General features: G+C 47.2%; 1 protein-coding gene across 1 annotated transcript in view; it reads left to right on the forward strand.

Moving 5' to 3' along the window:
- ACACB (acetyl-CoA carboxylase beta) overlaps window positions 1-21,357 on the forward strand; it is a 115,943-nt gene that overhangs the window by 43,735 nt on the left and 50,851 nt on the right. Inside the window, 10 exon segments of the mRNA XM_078154385.1 lie at window positions 2,476-2,646; window positions 4,036-4,197; window positions 4,709-4,872; window positions 5,375-5,525; window positions 5,808-5,911; window positions 7,954-8,035; window positions 9,552-9,697; window positions 10,759-10,909; window positions 14,512-14,646; window positions 15,599-15,745. Coding sequence (XP_078010511.1) covers window positions 2,476-2,646; window positions 4,036-4,197; window positions 4,709-4,872; window positions 5,375-5,525; window positions 5,808-5,911; window positions 7,954-8,035; window positions 9,552-9,697; window positions 10,759-10,909; window positions 14,512-14,646; window positions 15,599-15,745 — 1,413 coding nt within the window.

Genomic DNA, 21,357 nt, shown 5'->3' on the forward strand with positions numbered 1-21,357 from the left:
TGAATCCTACACCCAGCGCTGATAAAGACCATTCTAAACACCTAGAAATTCTAGAAAATGTTGGCATCTCTCTGAAGGGCTGGGCGGTTCCAGAGGGATCCTGCCAAGGGGTTTCAACCACATTGATGCTGAGCTCAGTCTCCTTAGAAAAAAGGAGGAAAAGGGTCTTGGTGGACAAGAAGTGGAGAGAGCCGCCTGTGGTCATGTACAGAATACGACCCCCAGCCTCCCTGGGGTTTGGCACCAGACGAGGACTTCCCCTTCAAGAGGAAGTCTCTCTTGATGAATTCAGAAACTTCTCAAATGAAAAATAGCTCCCAAGTGTGCCGTGAGATCGGGTGTTGTTTTCACTCTTTCTCAAGTCCCCAAAGAGGAGCCAGTTCTTGAAGGAAATGACATTTTGAGCTTATATCAAACTCAGCTGCGCTGATCCACCTGACCCACAGCAGTAAAAAATAGAATATCAGAAAATTTGAGGATGGCCCCTGTGTTTCAGAGAAAGGCACTGTGCCAGAGGCTGACGGATATGTTAGAGAAGATGCTGAAGGCCCCTGGTGTCCTGGGGATTCCACATGTACTCAGAAAGCTCGTAGGATCATAAATTCAGAGTTGGAAGGTGCCTCGGAGCCCAGATAGGCCAACTTTCCTCTTTTTACAGATGAGGAAACTGAGGCAGAGAGAGGGGTTGGGGCTTGCTTGGGGTCCTGCAGCTGCATCAGACGTGGTATTTGGACCTGTGACCTCTGATTCCAGTTTTACACCCATTGCTGGGCTCAGCTGCAGTCAGACTGTCTCTGGAATATTGGACTCGGTTCTAGGCCACTCCATTTTAGTCAGGACGTTGAGCTGCAGAGGGCCCAGAGGGGGACAGCCACGATGACAAAGGTGTATGACAGAAGGAAAAACTTGGTCCACAGCAGTGGAGCGGGGGCCTCCGGAGACTGTCAGCTCCCTGTGTTGGGGGCCTGCAAACAAAGGCGGAGTGGAAAAGGCGATCAGTATCACTGGGTTGGATGGATGGGGGCTCTTATGGGCAAGAGCTAAGGGTTCTCTTTGGTCCCTGATAGCAGACCTGGTCTGGTGGGCGAAGGCGATGTGGAGGCAAATGGGAGTTCAGCACAAGGAGGCTCTGCCGATGAGAGCTGTCCACAAGGGCATTGGGGTTGCTTCAGGATAGGGGGAGTTCCCATCTTTAGAGCGGCTGGGTCAGGGGATAGGCAGCCTTTTATTAGTCATGTTGTATGGTGGATCCATCAGGCAGAGAAAGGACCAGTCTAGGGGAAGGAAGGAAGCAAGAGAAGGAGGGAAGGAAGGAAGGAAGGAAGGAAATAAGAAAAGGAAAAGGAGGAAGAAAGGATGGGAAGGAGGGAGGGAGGAAGGAAGGAAGAGAGGGAGGAAGATTTATTAAAGCACCTACTGTATGCCCTACAATGTGCTAGGCTCTAGGATGCCAGTAGAAAAGTGAGCTAGCCTTTGCCCTCAGGGAGCTTACTGTGGGGAGACAGTCCATGTCAAGGTGTTCAAGGGAGGGAGTTTTGGTGTGAGTTCACGAGGATCGCAGATGGAGCGTGGGACCAATAAATCGGCATGGCTTTTCCTGTAGCAATGGCAGCATTAGATTGATCACCACAGCCAGAGGGAGACGAAGAGGTGGAAGGTGGTGGGATGGGCTCATGCTAGCCAGGTCCTGGTGTTCTGGTGGGTCCCTGGCGAGGACATGAAACACGGTCTGGGGCTGGCCTCAGTGATTCTTCCAGCAGTTAAAGCTGCTCAGTTCCGGGTTGGAGCACGAAGACTGAGTAGATGAGCTGCTACCCAGCATTGGGGCATGCAGGAAAAGGATTCCCCTTGTACTCTTTGGCCCCAGAGGGCAGCACCAGGTGGAAGTTGCAGGGACATGCTAGTTTCAGCTCGACATCAGGAAAAGCTGTCCAGTTATCAGCCATTCCAAAGTGGAAGAGACCGTCTGGAGAGCTGGCGAGCTCCTTCTCCCTAGAGGTCTCCAAGCAGAGACCAGGCGGCCACTCCACGGGAGGCTGGACTGATTGGTGCTGAGGTCCCTTCCAACCCTTAGATGTTATGAGGCCGCTCTGGAAGCTTCTTCTTCCTAATGGGGAAAAGAGGGCAAGTGACCAGAAGGTCCTCATTCCTCATACACTACTGTGATTGATGGGCTGAGGGGAGTGCATCTCTTTTCATGGCCTTGTGTCATTGCTACATGGATGAACCACATCATCGAAAAATCTCCCTCCTTGCTTGGTTGTGTCCAAGTCCTCTGCCTTCCTCCACCTCACATTCCCCCTCGTGTTTGGGTGCGCTCTTCTCTGCGTCTGGCTGTAAGCTGGAGGAGGGGGCCACATTTGTCCTCAGCCCTGAGCCCAGAGCCCTGACTGCACGGGAGTATCATTAGAGTCTGTTGAGCGGAAAGTAACCCGTCATCTCCCTGGCTTCTCCCTTTGTCCTTTCCTATCACAGTGTGCCGTGCGCTTGGCCAAGACAGTGGGCTACGTGAGCGCGGGGACTGTAGAGTACCTCTATAGTGAAGACGGCCACTTCCATTTCCTGGAACTGAACCCGCGTTTGCAGGTGGAGCATCCCTGCACGGAGATGATCGCCGATGTCAACCTGCCAGCTGCTCAGCTGCAGGTGAGCATCCTCCTATGTGCGCTGGGGTGGGGGTGGGGAGAGCTGCCTTCCTGCCTGTCAGGGGAGAGGGGCGTGAATACGCTGGGCCGTGTTCATTCGTGAAACATTCGTAAGAGGCCGCTCTGTTTCATGCTGCCTTCTGGGCACTGAGAGATAAAGACAGATAAAGGAGACCCAGTTGGTGCCCCTGAGGATACCCCAAGTCCTTAGCACCACCAAACGGTTCAGCTTCCATGGAAATGACAGTAAACGAGATGCCTTACATCTGGTTGGCCGCTGTAGCCTTCCCTTCTGACGTGCAGCTGAGCCCTCCCCCGTCAGATCGTGAACCCCCTTTTATCCCCAAGTGCCCAATAAATGCCCCTTTTATCCCCAGCACTCAGCGCTGTAACCCTTTGCACATGAGTGCTCAATAAATGCCCCCTTTTATCCATAACACTCGGCACTGTAATACTTGGCATACAGCAAGTGCTCAATAAATGCTCCCCTTTTATCCCCAACACTCAGCACTTACACTTGGCATACAGCAAGTGCTCAATAAATGCCCATTCATTCATACAGGTAAGTGTGATGCAAACTTACGTATTGTCAATGTCTGTGATGAGCTGCTAGTCTCTTTTTTGTTCTGCCCATGGTGAATTCCTTTAGGGAACAATTTATATGGCATTAAATGACCCTGTTGGCATTGAGTCCTACGTGAGCCTGGTAAGGTTAAAAAAAAAAAACCCAAACAGGCAAAAGAGCCCGTCACAGTGATCTGTCCCCTGGGGACCCCAAGTGCTGCCCCATTGTGTCCCATTTCCTGTGTAGCATTTGTGAAATATAAACTCCTCAGGACAGAGATTGGGTTATGGGTTTTGATCTCTGTGTCCCCAGCCCTCTCAAAGTGCTTTGTGCGTATTAGCTGGTTAATAATGCATGTTGGCTGAATTGGCTGACATTTACTTCAGTTTTGTATGTGCTCATTGGGTGGCCCAGCTCTTGGAGGGCAGAGACTGTCTTTTATTCGACTTTTCTGTGTCCCAACTGGTGCTAGGCACACCCTCCTCATCCTCCCCAATATTCGTACATGGCCCCCTACGGTTTGCAAAGTGCTCATGTCATTGTGATATTGGAAGGATTTCTTTTGACCCTCTGAGGTAGGCAGCTGCTATTACCATCTGCACGTGAGAGGTTGTGACATTCCCAAGGTTGCACAGCTAGGTTAGTGTCTGAGGAGGGATTTGAACTTGGGGCCTCCTGCTTCCAAGTCTTGGTGCCTGTCGGGCAGGGTACGGTGCTGGCTTCCATGGGTCCAGAGACAGATGAGCCTCTGCGCTGTGGGGCTGACAATCTGCTCCTTTTAGAGCATCAGAGGCTAATGTGAAAACTTTTTTCCTTCATCCGCAGATTGCCATGGGGGTGCCTCTGAACAGGCTGAAGGACATCCGCATCTTATATGGAGAGTCCCCCTGGGGCGTCACGCCCATTTCCTTCGAAAACCCCGTCAACCCACCGGTTCCCAGGGGCCACGTGATTGCTGCGAGGATCACCAGCGAAAACCCGGATGAGGCAAGACAAGGGCTGGAAATGTGGGGAAACTGAGGCCTGGAGAAGGGAGGAAACCCAACATGCAGTTACATTTCCCTCCAGGTTTACAAAGCACTGTATGTACCTGTCTTGTTCCCTTTCTTTTCGTCAGTTACAAGGACAGGTGCTGCTGGTGTTATTTCCCTGCATTTTGCAGAAAACGGAGGCTTGGGAGGGTTGAATGATAGATATGTCTCCTTAGAAATATAGCTGCTACATCTCAGAGGCGGGATCTGAATCCAGGTCGCTCCTGACACCAAACCGCCCTTGTCCTGCCTTGTCTCTGCTTATCTGTTGTGTTGTACAAGTCAGAGCCTGAGCCAGTGAGCGGGCTTCGGATGGTGTGAGCATCCCAGCGCTGGCCACGTCTTTTAGCCAAATGAAGGGGCATCCGTTGCCATCTCTGTTCAATGTCTCATGCACCCTGGGAATGACTTTAGGTTTCTATTCTGACCCATCTCTCATTTTTATTTTATTTTCCTATTGTCTCCAGGGCTTTAAGCCAAGCTCTGGCACCGTCCAGGAGCTGAATTTCCGCAGTAGCAAGAATGTGTGGGGCTACTTCAGCGTGGCAGCAGCGGGGGGCTTACACGAGTTTGCGGATTCCCAGTTTGGGCACTGCTTCTCCTGGGGGGAGAACCGAGAAGAGGCCATCTCGTGAGTAGCCCCCTCCCCAGGCCCTGCGCCCTTCTGCTCTTCCCTCTCTTCCTTCCTCCTCCTCCTCCTCTGTTCCTAATTAATAATCTGCTTTTTGTGTAATACTAAGAAGTAGACACCAGGTGGGAGAGAGAAGGAGAGGCCTGGGATCTCAGTGCTTTAGGTGCCTTCTAGGGCAGCTGAGGGATTTAGTGGGTAGAGAGCTAGACTTGAATCAGGAAACCCCGAGTTCAAACACTGCCTCAGACACTTACTGGCTGTGTCTAGGAAGTTGCTTAACCTCTGCCTCAGTTGTCTCCATTGTAAAATGAGGGGGCGGGACTCAGTGGTCCCCATGGTCCACATCTATCATCATAAGAATACCATCTTTGAAGGACTCTTTTGGCTTTCACTTGGGGTCAATAATTCTAAGTAGTAGAGTGACACCCTCATATGTGGAAAGTTTGGTGAGCAAATGTTAAAAGGATTTGTCCTGATTTGGGAAATGTGTGTTTCTAATAAGGAACATGGTGGTGGCCCTGAAAGAGCTGTCGATCCGGGGAGATTTCAGGACCACGGTGGAGTACCTCGTCAACCTGCTGGAGACGGAGAGCTTCCAGAGCAATGACATCGACACGGGTTGGCTGGATCACCTGATCTCCGAGAGGGTGCAGGTGAGGGCGCGGTCCCCTTCTCTGGTAGCCTCCCTGGGGCTCCCTGCCCTCAGTCTGTCCTCCTGGTGCCCTCGAGAGGTGGTGAGCTCCCCATCCTCACGGGTCTCCAAGCAGAAGCCAGCTAACCATCACTAGTCGGGTAGGTTAGCATGTGTAGTCCTTCCGTGGAGAGGCTGGACTCATGACCACCGAGGCCCCTTCTTCTCCAGCTCCGTGATCCCGGGAGCCCTCCCTGCTGAGGGGACAGGCCTCTGGTCATACTGAAAAGTCATTCCTTCCTAGGCTGAGAAACCCGACATCATGCTTGGGGTGGTCTGTGGAGCCTTGAACGTAGCAGACGCCCTGTTCAGGACCTGTATGACCGACTTCCTGCATTCACTGGAAAGGTATAGTGTGTGGTCATTACCTGAGCTGAGGGCCTCCCCTTGCCTGGGGTGCTGTGAGTAAGGCGCACACCTGCTGTGTCTCACCATGAGGTGCTTGGGCATCATTTGTGTGCGTGCATGTATGTGTACATTTGTGTGTGTATACATATGTATATGTATATATGGCAATGAATTTATATATAAATGTATATGTGTATATATACATGTATGTGAGTATATATGTATATGCATATATGGCATTGTATATAGATGGATAGATTTATATGTATTTATATATGACAATGTAGATAGATGGATCTATTTATAGATTTATGTATATATGGCAATGTATTTGTATATAAATGTATATGTGTGTGATTTATATGTGTGTGTATGTATATGTGGCAATGTTTTTTATATAGATAGGTGGACAGATTTATATATTTATGTACATGTGGTAATGTATTTATATGAATTTATATATAAATGTGTGTGTATATGTGTCTACATGTGTCTCTCTATATATATATTAACACATAAATGCATACACATATGTTTATATATAAATACATTGCCATATATAAGCATATGTGTATATGCATGCATGTGTATATATACACAGATATACATAAATGTATGTACACATACATTTATATATATACATTTATATAGATGTTTATATATAAATGTATATACATTTATATAAATACATTTGTATATTTATATATACACATTTATATAGAGAGATACATTGCCATATATACGCATACCTACACACATATGTACATATCTATCTACCTATAAATAAATACACTGCCTTGGGAGTTACAGAACCAGGCTTCAGTCTCAGTGCTGCTGCTCACTGGTCTTTCTCCTTCTCTTGACCTCAGTTTCCCTCATCTGTAAAATGAACTGCATGCTCTCCTGGTCGTAGATGCTCTGGTCTCTCTGGGCATCCACTGCTTCTCCGTAAAAGGAGGACATTGGACTCGATGACCACTAGGGCCAATCCTAGCTCTCAATGTCCCAGCTGGACCTCTCCCACCTGGAGGCCTCCTTCTTGAAGACAGTCTTCTCCCTGTCATGCTTATGTTTGTATCTATGTACATACTATGTAATTAAGGTTAGTTGAATAATGATAGGGCAGGCTTCTTGGCACTTTGTGGTTTACAAAGCTTTTCCCTCGGGGTAGCTCAGGAAAACTGGAAATATTAGATGTGCAGGGACAACTGTCAACATTTTAGAGGTGAGGAACTGAGACTCAGATGTTCATAGTCACTCAGTTAATCAGCAGTAAAGCTTTGACTCAGACCTTGGTCTTTGGACTCCCCAGACCTGTGAATTTTCACAGGTTTCCCATTTCTCTGGGGCTTCTATGAAAACCCTGAAGATTGAATGAATGAAACAGGGTATTGGTTGTTCATGAGAAAGGACTATCATTAAAGGCAGAACGGTCCACTTTGGACTCTCGGCGTGGTGTCGAAGGACTGAGGGTGATTGCTGGGGTCTCAGATGAAGGCAGAGATAAACTTTCTAAACGATTTTATTTCCTCAGACTGCTATAAATTGGTGAGAGCTGGCAGTTGGAACAGATACAAGGGTAGATTTTCCCCAAGGGTGGACTTTTCCCAGCCTGCTCCTGCACACAGAATTCTTGGTCTTTTCTGTTTCCTTTTAAGCCACCATCAAACAAAAGGCCAGGAAGGGCTGTTTTACTCCTTAGTTACTAGCTCAAAGGTAACTGAATGATAAGGAAACCAAAGTTCACTAGGTCAGTTCCTTCAAGGGTCAGGTGCTCACTTTCCCAGAACGTGCTGCCTGGAAGATGCTTACTTGGCAAACATTCAATAAACTGGGAGCCCTGTAAAGCTTTCCCCCACCCTGGTGATAAGCGCACCCCCCTCCAGTGCTCAGATACATCAGTCAGAAATCTCAGTAGTATCATTGCTGACCCCTTTAGAACACTGATGGCATTCTTGCCTCAGACATGGTCCCATGTATTTTGAAGGAGCTGGAAAACCAGCGAAGTGGCCCTTTCTGAAGGGTCTCTGTCTTTCTTCCAGGGGCCAGGTTCTCCCAGCAGATTCTCTGCTGAACACCGTGGATGTGGAGCTGATCTATGGAGGGGTGAAGTATGTCCTCAAGGTAAAGACCTCCTCACTCCCTCTAGACTCCAGCCCAGTTTCAGAGTGAATCTGAAAGCTGAATTCCACCATGGAAGATGAAAAACAAGGCAGCCAGGGCTGGGCGGTGGGAACAGCCTATGGTGTTTTTTAGTATATTTCTTCAGTGAAAGTACTCAAAAACGCTCTTTCCCGTTCTTTGGTATGTGGGAGGTACCACTGTCCAAAACCTGGGTCCCTCACATAGCATTCTAGTTCAGCCTGTGAGGGAAGATTTAGGTGGGGATGGATGCCTTAGGCAGTTCCAGCCTGATCTGGTGGAAGGAGGCTTGGCATTGGCCTTGGAGGCCTGGAGTCTAGGCACCCCTCCATCCCAAATTCACTCTCCTTAGCTTTACCATGAGGGTAACAGACTTAGCATCCTTGGTTCCAGCCATCTCTAAATTTTACAAACCTTTTCCAGCTGCAGCCTATCTCCCTGAGACTCTTAACTCTCCCCCCCTCTTTTTTTTTTTTAAGAAAACAGATCTGTGCCCCTTTCAAGGGTCTCCCTGACTTTTGTGCAGTTCCTGTTAGGGAGGCCAGGCCAGTGAAAGCCTTTGAACCTTTTGCCTTATGAGTATCTCTTGAAAGAAGGGATGGTTAGGCTGGAGAGGAGACGTAGAGGGATATGCTGAGTTTCTGCAGGCATTTGAAGGTCTGACACAGAGAAGGAGAATTAAGTTTGTTTCGTTTGGCCCTAGAGCCCAGGACCAGGAACGAGGCTGGGAATAGCAGAGAGGTCTGCATAGGAAAAAGCTTCCTAATAATGAGAAGACTCTGGGAGTTCAGTGGGCTGCTTCAGGATGCCATGAGCTCTGCTGTAATGAGATTGTGTGATCACACATTGGAACCGGAAGGGACCATTTCTGGGGGTCTTAGGCAGACTGGATGAGCCCTCTTGGGCATGTGGTAGAAGGGATTCTGCCTCGGGTATAGGTCAGACTAGGTGGTCCTGGAGTCCTGTCCCTCCCTGGGATTCTGGGGTTCTGGTGCCGAGGAGCAGGAGGTCTGGTCCAGAATGAGCAGAAACCCTCCCTGAGTGAGCACCAGAATATGGTTCAGGAGCTCGAGGCTGCCCGGTCCCACATGCTCTGCTCTGGCCTCTCTCTCCTCAGCCTCAGTCTGTTGCGGATGCCAACAATGGAGGGTTGGGGCTTCCCAGCCCGGGGCGGGGGGGGCTCGGTTATCTTTGGTCATGACACAGGTAGAGATAGGGGTGGATAATCTAACACAACTCACCAGACCTGGACCTGTCTGGCTATCGAGAGCAGGGCAGAGGAGCCCTCATCCCTTTGTGAATGACCCAGGGCAGGAGAGGCCAGCGGTCAGAGCCAGGCAGTGCAGATGAGGCCAGGCTGGGAGGTGACCCTGGGGTGCCCTACCTGGTGGACATCACCCCAAAGACCTTGTTTCCTTGGGCTTCTTAGCTGGTGTAGACCCCAAATGTTTCCCGGGGGTGGAGGATGGTGGGTGCTGAGAGCCCCATTTCTCCCCAGGTCGCCCGACAATCTCTGACCATGTTTGTGCTCATCATGAACAACTGTCACATTGAAATAGACGCCCACCGGCTCAATGATGGCGGGCTGCTGCTGTCCTACGACGGTAACAGCTACACCACGTATATGAAAGAAGAGATTGACAGGTAGGTCCCAGGGCAGCCCTGGACGTGCGTGGGGAAGGGGGCTCTTTCTCTCCTAGGCGTTCAGCTCAAAAGCAGCGTGGACCCATGCCTGTAGGAGAGGAGAGCCCAGGGACTTTCTTTTGCTTGAGATGTAGGGACCTTTCCTGGAGGAGCTATCAGACTGATGGAGGGGCTTTCCCATGCTGAAACACTGATAGTCCTGTTTTTCCTAGGGTGAAGGAGGCACTCCCTCCCCCGATCTTTCACTTGTCCCCAGGATGGGCACCACCCAAATAGCATTGACTGCTTGGTCTCACTTTGACTGTGTAGTTTGAACCTCATGGTAGTTGATGGGAGTGTCACCCCATTGAAAGGAGACTGAGGAAAGGCCTCCTCTGGCTGCTGGGCCAGGGCGCTCTCTACCCCTCCATCATTTCTTTCACGGTCATGGTTGTCGATGTCGGGAACCTTGAATATCGGGGCTGTCCAGACACCCTGTCTCTTGGGAAGGGGCGGCATTTTGTGCCTTCATCACCATCCTTTGCCTCTTGACATCCTATCCATTTCATGAGCATTGAGTCCTGTGTTCAGCTGCTCTGTCTCCCACCCAGGCCACAGCCTCTGGGAGCACCTGTAAGGGAAAGAGAGAATGCAAGTCAGCTGGGGGGGTCCCAGAGCCCCTGGATTTGGAGGCCAGCCCTGCGGTTGGCCCCCATGGTACTTTGGGCCTCAGGTATACACAGCTGGACCTCAGGGTTGGGAGGGACCTTGGAAGCCCCCTGATCCCACCCTGATCCAAACACAAATCCTGTAGCTACCCCCCAGCCCACTTTGGGGCAGCCCTCATCATTAGGAGGCACCAAGCCCAGGGCTGCCCATCTGGGGCTTCTCCCTGATTCTATTCTAGACATGTTAGGCACTTTCAGGTCACAGAATTTTCTGAAATTAAGTTTGATTCAGGCCAACAGCAAGGCAGATGACTTACAGGGTGATGATCGTGAGTCGAGGGTTTCTTTGGGAAGCATCGTTGGCTGATACACAGTCTGGCTGCAAACCCATTCCCACCCCCTTGATTCCTACAGTTACCGGATCACCATTGGCAATAAGACGTGTGTGTTTGAAAAGGAGAATGATCCCACCATCCTGAGATCTCCCTCTGCGGGAAAGCTGTTGCAGTACCTGGTGGAGGATGGAGGCCATCTGACCTCTGGAAGCACCTATGCAGAAATGGAGGTATCTAGGGGCCCTGCCCCTTTCTGGGGGCTGCGTTCCTTGGCCCCTGCTTGGCTCCAGTGATGCTCAAGGGTCTGAGGTCAAAGACCAGTTCATTGCCCTGGGGTGGCCTGTTTGCTTTGCCGTTTCCCAAATCTCTTCTCCATGCTAAACAAATACCCCAAAGTCCTTGAAACAATCCTTATATGACATTGTCCTGAGTCCTTCCAGTCTATTACCCTTTTCTGGCTACTCTCCAATGTCCTGAAAGCCTTCTGAAAGCGTGTCACTCACACTGAATGTAACATGGCAGAGACAGCAGTCCACGTCCACACTGGTCTTTTTGTCACTCTGTTGACTCACCTAGAGCTTGTGGCCCACCTAGACCCCCAGATCTGTCTCGATCACCTCATTCTGGCTCCACTATCTCTGTTCCCCATTTCCTCAGTCCTCACTCCCATGCCATTTTCAAATGAACTTGGGTCTGGCCATGCTTCCTGTCATGTTACCTTTGTGAACTGGCTTTTTTGAATCCAAGGGTAAGACTTTAGTGTGTAGATGAGGTAGAAAGAGTACAGATTTGGAGTGAGGAGACCTGGGTTCAAATCCAGCTCTACTCCTGGATGACCTTGAACACATAACTGAAGTCCTGTAAGCTTTGGCTTTCTTGTCTCTCCAGCTCAGAATCATCTGCATATTTGGTGAGCTTGGTCCCAATACCTTTATCCAAGTCTATGATAAAAAAGACTAATCAGCCCTCTCTGATTCCAGGATCTCTGGTCCCTTCATCCCATGAGCCTCAGTGCCCTCATCTGTAGCATGGGGATAATTCTTATACATTGTCTGCTGCAAGAAAAGGGTTTTGCATGTGGATTGGAGAAGAGCAAAACAATCACGGAGTAGGGGGTCAAAGATTTAGAGCTTGAAGGCAGCTTAGAGACCATGGAACTCAACTCTCTTATTTCACAGATGTGGAAACTGAGGCACCAAGCAGTTAGTTGCCCTGCTTAGGGTTAGACAACTAGTAAGTGTCAGGACTAGAACTCGGGACTTCTGTGGCTGACTGAAATAATCAGAGCCAGCAAACCAATTTACACAGTGCTTATGGGCAATAATATAACGGAAAGCATTTTAAACTGTCGCATTGTGTCATCGTGACGCCATTGTAATGTCATTATAAAGAATCACTGAGTGAATGCTCCAGCCTCTTTGCAGACCTGGGGTGGGTGGGAGGCTGGGGGACCCTCCAGATGCTGCACATGCCCAGGGAGTGGCTGATGGGATGGTCCTGTGGAACTGCTTTAAAAATGATTGGTGGTAGGGGCAGCTAGGTGGTGCAGTGGATAGAGCGCCGGCCCTGAAGTCAGGAAGACCTGAGTTCAAATCTGGCCTCAGACCAAAAACTTGACACTTACTAGCTGTGTGACCCTGGGCAAGTCACTTAACCACAATTGCCTAACCCCCCCCCAAAAAAAAAGTAAAATAGAATTGAGAAATAATTTTTAAAAATGATAAAAAGGCAATAAAACATAGATAATGTTAATTTGTAAAAAACAAAACAAAAAACAAATGACTGGTGGTAGACTTCGTGTCCCATCCCTTCTGTGTTTCAGCTTGATCCTTGCTTTTCCATCCTTAGACCTACCCTCACCCCTGTTTCCTCCCTCGCCCATACACCTTTTCACACTTACCCTGTGATTTCCCCAGTGTAGGAAGCTCTGGGAGGGAGCCTCCCCTGCCAAGGTGGCTGGCTCCTTCTCAGCCAGAGACCAGAGTTCCCCAGAGCCCCAGGGGCCACCAGAACAGGCAGCAGGGGCCCGGCTAGCTGCATGTTGACCTAGAAGACCTACACGTGTCGATAAAATTCATTTTTTATGAATACATCAACTGCTTAAACTCAGACAGGGACCACATTTTAATCTGGTTCTGGCCAAACTTGGGCTCAGAGCACTAAGTGACTCACCCAGCCAGTGATGGATCAGAGGCCAGAACTGGACCCAGACTGCCCTTGAGGCAGCTCAGTGGTTCAGCTGATAGAGCACCGGGGCTAGAAGAGCCAAGACCTTAGTTCAAATCCAGCCTCAGACACTAGCTATGTGACCCTGGGCAAAAGATTTCACCTCTTTCTGCCTCAGTTTCCTCATCTGTAAAATGGGGATCATAATACCACCTGCCTCTCAGGTAGTTGTGAGGATCAAATGAGATAATATTTGTAAAGGGCTTAGCATAGTGTCTGGCACACAGCAGGTGCTTAATCAGTGCTTATTCCCCCCCACACCTTGATCCATGGTGATCCTGGGATCCTCCTCTCCCAGAAATTTCTAGGACATCTGGGAATCTGACTCTCTGCTCCAGGGTCTCTAGTACACTCACGCTTCCCATATGCATAGAAGATCACATGTATTAGTACTGGCTTCATTCTTGGATTGTATCTCCTGGAAATTTCTCATCTTCTGAGCATGGAGATTCCCTCCACTGGTGCTGATCACACCCTGTGTGTAGCCTCTCATCCCATGCACACTCTTCCAGAAGGTTGTCCCAATTCACTGGAGTTCCTCCTGTGTTCTTTTGCTATTTAGGGAGATAGGTAGGATGGATGGATGGATAAATGGACAGAAATAGATGGAGATGGATGGATGGATGGACAGAAATAGATGGAGATGGATGGATGGATAGATAGTGGATGGATGGATAGAAATAGATAGATGGAGATGGATAGATAGAAATAGATGGAGATGGATGGATAGAAATTGATGGGGATGGATGGATGGATAGATAGAGATGGATGGATAGATATAGATGGATAGATAGAGATAAATAGATGGATAGACATAGATGAATGGATGGATAGAGATAGATGGATGGTTAGAGATAGAGATAGGTAGGGACAGATGCTAGAAAGAAGGATGGATAGATGATGAATACACACACCCATATATATAATAAATAGAACAAGCCTTTATGAATCGCTTGCTATCCCTTGCCAGGCATTATGCTAAGTACTGGGTAGTCCTCGTGGAGCTTACATTCCAATGGGGAAGCTACCACATATGGGGAGCAGGAAAAGGGGGTGTGGAGTGTGTGGGCAGCTCGTGGAGGTCTGGTTTAGATCAAGCCAGAAAGCTTGGAATCCCAGAATGAGACCACTTCCTGGTTGTGGCCCTCAGGTAACTGTCCACCTGTTGCCCTTGACCCTCCCCAGTCTCTGTCTTGTCCAGACATACATGTTCTTCTGGCCATCTTTGGTGTTCCTCTGGAGAAAAAATGGTTTGTAGAAATAAAGTTTGTACATGACTCTTCAGGAAAGAAACAAACAACTTTCTTCTTAATTTTTTCCTGTATCTGATGATGGTGCTTCCCAAGGAAAGGACATAGTTTGAGGATCAGTTTCACAGAATCTTAATTCCAGCCTGTTTGTAGGGTTTAGGTGGCTCTGTTTTTCCATTCTGGTAATCACAGAAGCGGCAGCAGCCAGGCTGTATACACTCAGGGCCTCACAGAGATCTGTTTGTGTATTAATCAGCGTGTTCCATGTCCCCAGTCCCCAGTCCCGGGGGTCTGTTGCATGCACAATCCAGGTTCTAGGTTTCCTCTCCTCATTTCTTTATCCCCTCAAACCCCAGGTAATGAAGATGATCATGACCTTGAACGTGCAGGAAGATGGCCAGGTCTACTACGTGAAGCGGCCAGGAGCCGTGCTCCAAGCAGGCTGTGTGATAGCCAGACTGGAGCTGGACGACCCTTCTAAAGTCCACGCAGTGAGTGATGATGCTGAAGTTATCGGGGGCTCTTGGAGCCAATGGGGCCGGGGCCAGCCCTGGGGAGCCGAAGGTTGACCCTGGGGTGGTCTGCTCCTCGACCTTCCCTTTACAGAAGAAGAACAGACCCAGGCTGGAAAGGGGCTTGAACTCCAAGGTCATCTGGGTAGTGAGTATCAGGGTCAGAATTTGAACCCAGGTTCTATGACCACAGATCCTGTGTGCTTGGCCTCCCCCTACCTGAAATATAAATGTCCATCACATCCCTGGCAAGTGCTCCTTTGGCCTCTGCTTCAAAAACCTCCAGTGAAAAGAGGAAGCCCACTCCCTCTTGGGGCAAAGTAGACTTTCTGCCTTGCTCCCCCCTTTCCTAAACAACCGAGGTTGTTTCACATTCTTGAAATATACAGACAGCAGGTTCCCTGCTCCTGTCCTCTGCTCATCCAGCGGGTGTGTTGTCCACAATGATGGCTGCCTCACTCACCTCTGTGTCCTCCAGCCTGGCCGGCAGCAGAGCCTGGGGTCGGGGCCCAGAGAAAGTGCTGGATCGGCAAACATTTGCTGAGTGAATGGACCAGTCTGGTGTTAACTCACAGATGTGCCCTCAGGAGGTGTTTGAGCTCTGTCACTGGTTGTATTAAGACTCAACCTTTTTATAGAAGAGAAGATTTATGTGAATTTTTAGTTATTTTCACACTACTATGTACCCACCTTTAGGGAATCGATAAGAAATTAAGGGGCAGGAGGGAGCAAAGGTTATGAAATTTGCCTGTGGCATTGGGAAATTCCAACTGAAAAAAAAATCTTATAAAATCTCAGGAACATGGCCCTATCCCCTCATTTTACAGAAGAGGAGACTGAGGCTCTGAGGAGGAAGTGACTTGCCCAAGGTCAAACACTAATTAAGGAGACCCGCCCCCTCCCGACCTTTCCTCTCTCTGCTTCTTGCCAGGCCGAGCCTTACACGGGCGACCTCCCTTGCCAGCAAACCTTACCCATCATGGGAGAGAAACTGCACCAGGTTTTCCACAACGTCCTGGAGAACTTGACCAACGTCATGAATGGCTACTGTTTGCCTGAGCCCATCTTCAGCATCAAGGTGAGAAGGGCCTTGTTCGGGCTGAGAAACAAGAGAAAGGTTTAGAGACACTCACACACACACACACACACACACACACACACACACACACACACACACTGACCCCCCCAACACGTATACACTCACACACCTGTACACATACACACCTATGCACTCGTTCACACACACACACACACTTACAAATATAAACACACTCATACTTATACACACCCACACTTTCACAGACTCACTGTCACACTGACACAACACAATCACACACATATGTATTTAAATACACTCACACAATCACAATCACATATACCCGCACATAAATTTTCACATAGACTCACTCTCACATACACAAACACACACAATTTCACACACATATATACAGACATACACTCACACACATTTACACATCCATACTCACATTTTCACATACACACACAGCATGCACACTTGTACATATACACACACTTACACACTCATTCACACACACATACACATACTTACAAACATAAACACACTCATACACACCCACACTTTCACAGACTCACTGACACAACACAATCACACACATATGTATTTAAATACACTCACACAATCACAATCACATATACCCACACACATACTTTCACATAGACTCACTCTCACATACACAAACACACACAATTTCACACACATATATACAGACATACACTCACACACATTTACACATCCATACTCACATTTTCACATACACACACTCCTACACCCATGCCCTTACACAATACACTCACACATGTACACACAAACACACACACATATTCCTACACTGGCTTTCCCACACACCCTTACACACAATCACACACACTCTCACACACACACACACACATACACACACACACTATTGGAAAGCTTGTTCTTTTCTTTCCTTGACTGTTTGGCCTTGACCCACCCGGCAGCCCTGGGAGAGGTTTGAGCCTGCCATTCTAGGTGGGTCCATGTGTGTCACGGCACAGTCAGGAACTTCTGCTAAGTTATTCAAAATGGAGCCTTGACTTGACTGTTAAAGAGCAGACCATGAAAAGAAGGTGGGGAGAACCAGGTCAGGTGCCTCCCCACTCCCCTCGCCGTGGGCAGGAGAAACGTGGAACAAAATAAAGGCCGCAGAAGCTTTTTACAAACGATAGAGTTGATCGTTTCAGTTATGTGAAATTGAAAAGCTTTAACATTAGAGCCTATATTGGACTGCACGCTCTCTTGGGGTGGGGGAGGGGAAAGGGAAGGGGGAGAAAACTTAGAACTCGAGATCTTATGGAAGTGGATGTTGAAAACTAAAAATAGATTAATTAACTGTAAAAAAGAAAAGAAAAGAAAAGCTTTAGCATGACCAAACTTGGTGTATCTAGGATAAGAAGGAAAGTGATAGATTGAGGGAAAAACCCTTTGCATCAGATGTCTCTGAAAAGAGTGTGACACCCACAACATATATACAAGCAACTAATAGAATATAGAAAAACAAAAGCCATTGTACAACAGATATAATAAACAGCTTCCCCACCAAAAAAATTACAAACAGTTAACAATTACCTGCAAGAAGGCTGCACGTTACTAGTAATAAGAGAAATGCAAATCAAAACAACTCAGAGGTTTCACCTCATGCCCAGCAAATTGGCAAAGATGACAGAAGACGAGAGCAGTCAGTGTTGGAAGGGTTGTGGAAAGAGGCACACTCATGCATTGTTAGTGGAGCTGTGAAATGGTATGACCATTCTGGTGATCAATTTGGAATTATGTGGAGAAAATGACTAAAATGCTCACCCCCTTTGACCCAGAGTTTCCTCTGTTAGACATAAACTCTAGGGAGATCAATGACAGAAACATGTATACCCATATACATCAAAATGTTTATGTATGTAATTGACATAGTAGGTGTCAGTCAGGAAATGACTGAACAAGGTTGGTCCATGAATGCAAGGGATGGAATAGCACAGGTTGGTGAGAAATAATAACCATTAAGAATCTGGAAAAGCGGGGCAGCTAGGCGGTACGGTGGGTAGAGCACTAGCCCTGGATTCAGGAGGACCTCAGTTCAAATCTGGCCTCAGACACATAGCACTTACTAGCTGTGTGACCATGGGCAAGTCACTTAACCCCATTGCCTAGCAAAAAAAAAAAAAGAAAAAAGAAATCCTCTGGAGGAATCTGGAAAGCCAAAGAAGACTTGTCTGAACTGATGCATCTATGCACTGACTCATGTAAATGGAAATAATGGACAGTATTAAGCTCTGCCCCAGAGAAAATGGAGGAGAGGGCCCCTACCCCCAAGGCCTCTTGGCAGAGGTGGGAGGGAGGCCGTGAGACCACAGATAATATCCCAGTTATTCAATGTCTGTTAATTTGGCTCAGTTGGGAAAGATAAATGATAAAAGAACAAAAGATAATAATAAAAATTATTTGAAAGAAAAAGTGCCCTGGGAGGCAGGGCAGGTGTGGGGGGCCTAGAGCCTGGAGACCCAGGTGTGAGTCTTCACTCTGTGATCCCTTGGGTCCTCAGTTTCTCCACTAGTCAGAAGAAGGGATTGGAAGCATATCAGAGATATCCAAATTTATCTCTTTTCCCTTATTGTCGCCTCTAATATTAATTTCACACCGCAATCACTTCCTAATCTGTGTACAGGTACCCCTGACCCACCCCAAAACAATCAAACCCTCCCTTGTAACAAAGAAATGAGATTAGCTAGAACCCTGTGGGATGCAGATAGACCTTCCTTCCCATAGTCTTCTTGCCTTTCTCCTGAGACAGGTGTCCAGAGCTAATCACTGCAGGGAGTCCTAGGCCAGCTGCCTGCAGGCATTTCTTTCCATTTATATAATTAATATAATTGAATAGATTTTTGTTTTTGCCTTACTTTGCACCAGTTCAGTGAAGGCTTTACATGTTTCTCTGAATTGCTTTTGATCATTTCTTTATGATCAGTTAGTCAGGAAACATTATTAAGCACCTACTGTATGCCAGGCATTGTGTTAGCACTGGGGACACAAAAAGAGGCAAAAGACAGTCTCTGCCCTCAAGGAGCTTACAATCTAATGGGGGAGACAACATGCAAATAAATATGTACAAAACAAGTTATGTACTGGATAAATAGGAAATAATAAAGAGAAAACACTGGAATTAAAAGGAGTTGGGGAAGGCTTACTGTAGAGGGTGGGATTTTAGTTGGGACTTAAAGGAAGCCAGGGAGGTCAATAGCTGGAGCAGAGGAGGGAGAGGGTTCCAAGGGTGGGGACAGCCTGGAGCCTCTAATGCCTAGAGCCAAGAGATGGAGTCTCTTGTTCATGGAACAGCCAGTAGGCTGGTGTCAATGGATGGAAGAATACGAGGTGGGGAGTAAAGTGTAAGAAGAGTGGAAAGGTAGGAGGGGCTGGTTGATGAAGGGCTTTGAATGCCAAACAAATGATTATGCATTTAATCCTGGAGGTGATAGGAAGCCACTGGAATTCATTGAGTAGGGAAGTGATGTTGTCAGATAGTGTTATTGTATTACATTTAATCCATCTACACAGTTTGTTCAGTTCTTCATTTAAAGGGCACAGTTAATTTTTTTTAGGTTTTTGATATAAAAACATAGCGCAGTTATTATGTCATATGTCAATTTCACCTGTGCAGTATCTCTCATCAATTTCACCTCTGCAGCATCTCTCTCATCAGTTTCACCCCCTTGCATTATCTCTCATCAGTTTCACCTCTGCAGCATCTCTCATCAGTTTCACCTCTGCAGCATCTCTCATCAGTTTCACCTCTGCAGCATCTCTCATCAGTTTCACCTCTGCAGCATCTCTCATCAGTTTCACCTCTGCAGCATCTCTCATCAGTTTCACCTCTGCAGCATCTCTCATCAGTTTCACCTCTGTAGCATCTCTCATCGGTTTCACCTCTGTAGCATCTCTCATCGGTTTCACCTCTGCATCATCTCTCATCGGTTTCACCTCTGCAGCATCTCTCATCGGTTTCACCTCTGTAGCATCTCTCATCAGTTTCACCTCTGCAGTATATCTCTTAGATTTCACCTGTGCAGCCTCTCTTGAATACACCCCCTTCTCTCCTCTGACACTGCCCCCACCCTGGTGCAGGTCCTTGTCACCTCATACCTGCACCATTATATAGCTGCTGGTGGGTGTGCCTGCCTCAGGTCTCCCTACTCCAGTCCATCCTTCATTCAGCCACTAAAGTGATTTTCCTAAAATGTGAATCTGATCATGTTACTCCCTTACTCAGTAAACTCCAGTGGCTCCACATCACCTCCAGGATCCACCTCCAGTATAAAATACTGTATTTGACATTCCTTTCATATCCCACCTAGCCCCCTCTTATCTTTCCAGTCTTCTCACACCTTCTTCCTCACCATATACTCTTTGATCCATTGACCCTCGCCTCCTCTGGGCTCTTCCACAAACAAGACCCTCCATCTCTCCCTCTGGGCATTCTCTCTGGCTATCCCCCTTATAATACTCTTCCTAATGACCTCCCTCGTTTCCTTTAAATTTGAACTAAAATCTCTTCTTTTACTGGAAGGTTTCCTCAACCTCTCAATTCTAGTGCTGTCCTTTTGTTAATTATTTCCCATTTATTTTGTATATATAAGTTGCTTTATATATAATATGTCTGTTTGCATGTTGTCTTCCCCGTTTGATTGTAAGCTCCTTGAGAGCAGGAGACTGCCTTTTGCCTCTTTTTGTGTCCCCTGTGCTTAGCACAGTGCCTGGCACATAGTAGGTGGTTAATAAATGTTTATTGATTGATAAACAGACTAGTTGGACCAATTCATAGTTCCACCAATAGCATATTTGCTACTATCATCACACAGCTTAACACTGATTATTTCTGGCTTAAACCATCTTTGCTAATTTTATGAGTGGTAGTTGTTTTAATTTATATTTCTCTTAAGAGTTATTTGGAGCATTTTTATATGGTTGTTGAGAATTTGCTTCTCTTCTAATTTAAAATTACCCAGATCCCTTGACCACTAATCTACTGGTGGGGTAGGGGAATGGCATGACTCTTTTCATAGATTTGTGTCAGTTTCCTTTATATCTTGGATATCAGACTTCTATCAGAGATATTTGATGCAAAGATTTTTTTCCCACTTGACACTTCTCTTCATATCCTAGTTATATTGATCTTTATTAGTGCAAAAGCTCTTAATTTTTATTTAATTGAAGTGGACCACATTATCTATTATAATTGATATCTAGTTTTATCAGTTGTGAGACAAATATCCAGAAATCCATATATATATACTATTATATATATGCGCTGCATTCATTTTTTATTGATGAATAATGTACTTTAATCATTAATACCCAGTTCAAAAGCACTTTAATCAACTATATTCATGTAATATTAAGCAATTATAGGTCTCATGCCAGTTCTAGATCAGTGGTGGTCAGAGCAGTGAGAGAATACTGGTACATGTTGAGCTGTTTTCTAGAACCATGATGGGTGTAGGCAGGATTTTGTTATTAAGTTGTTTCAGCCATGTCCTACCCTTCATGGCCCCATTTGGGGTTTTCTTGGCAGAGATACTGGAGTGGTTTGCCATTTCTTTCTCCAGCTCATTTTATAGGTGAGGAAACTAGGCAAACAGGGT

The sequence above is a fragment of the Phascolarctos cinereus genome, unplaced genomic scaffold (assembly GCF_003287225.1).
Source record: "Phascolarctos cinereus isolate Bilbo 61053 unplaced genomic scaffold, phaCin_HiC Scaffold_4;HRSCAF=312, whole genome shotgun sequence".
Classification (NCBI taxonomy): domain Eukaryota; kingdom Metazoa; phylum Chordata; class Mammalia; order Diprotodontia; family Phascolarctidae; genus Phascolarctos; species Phascolarctos cinereus.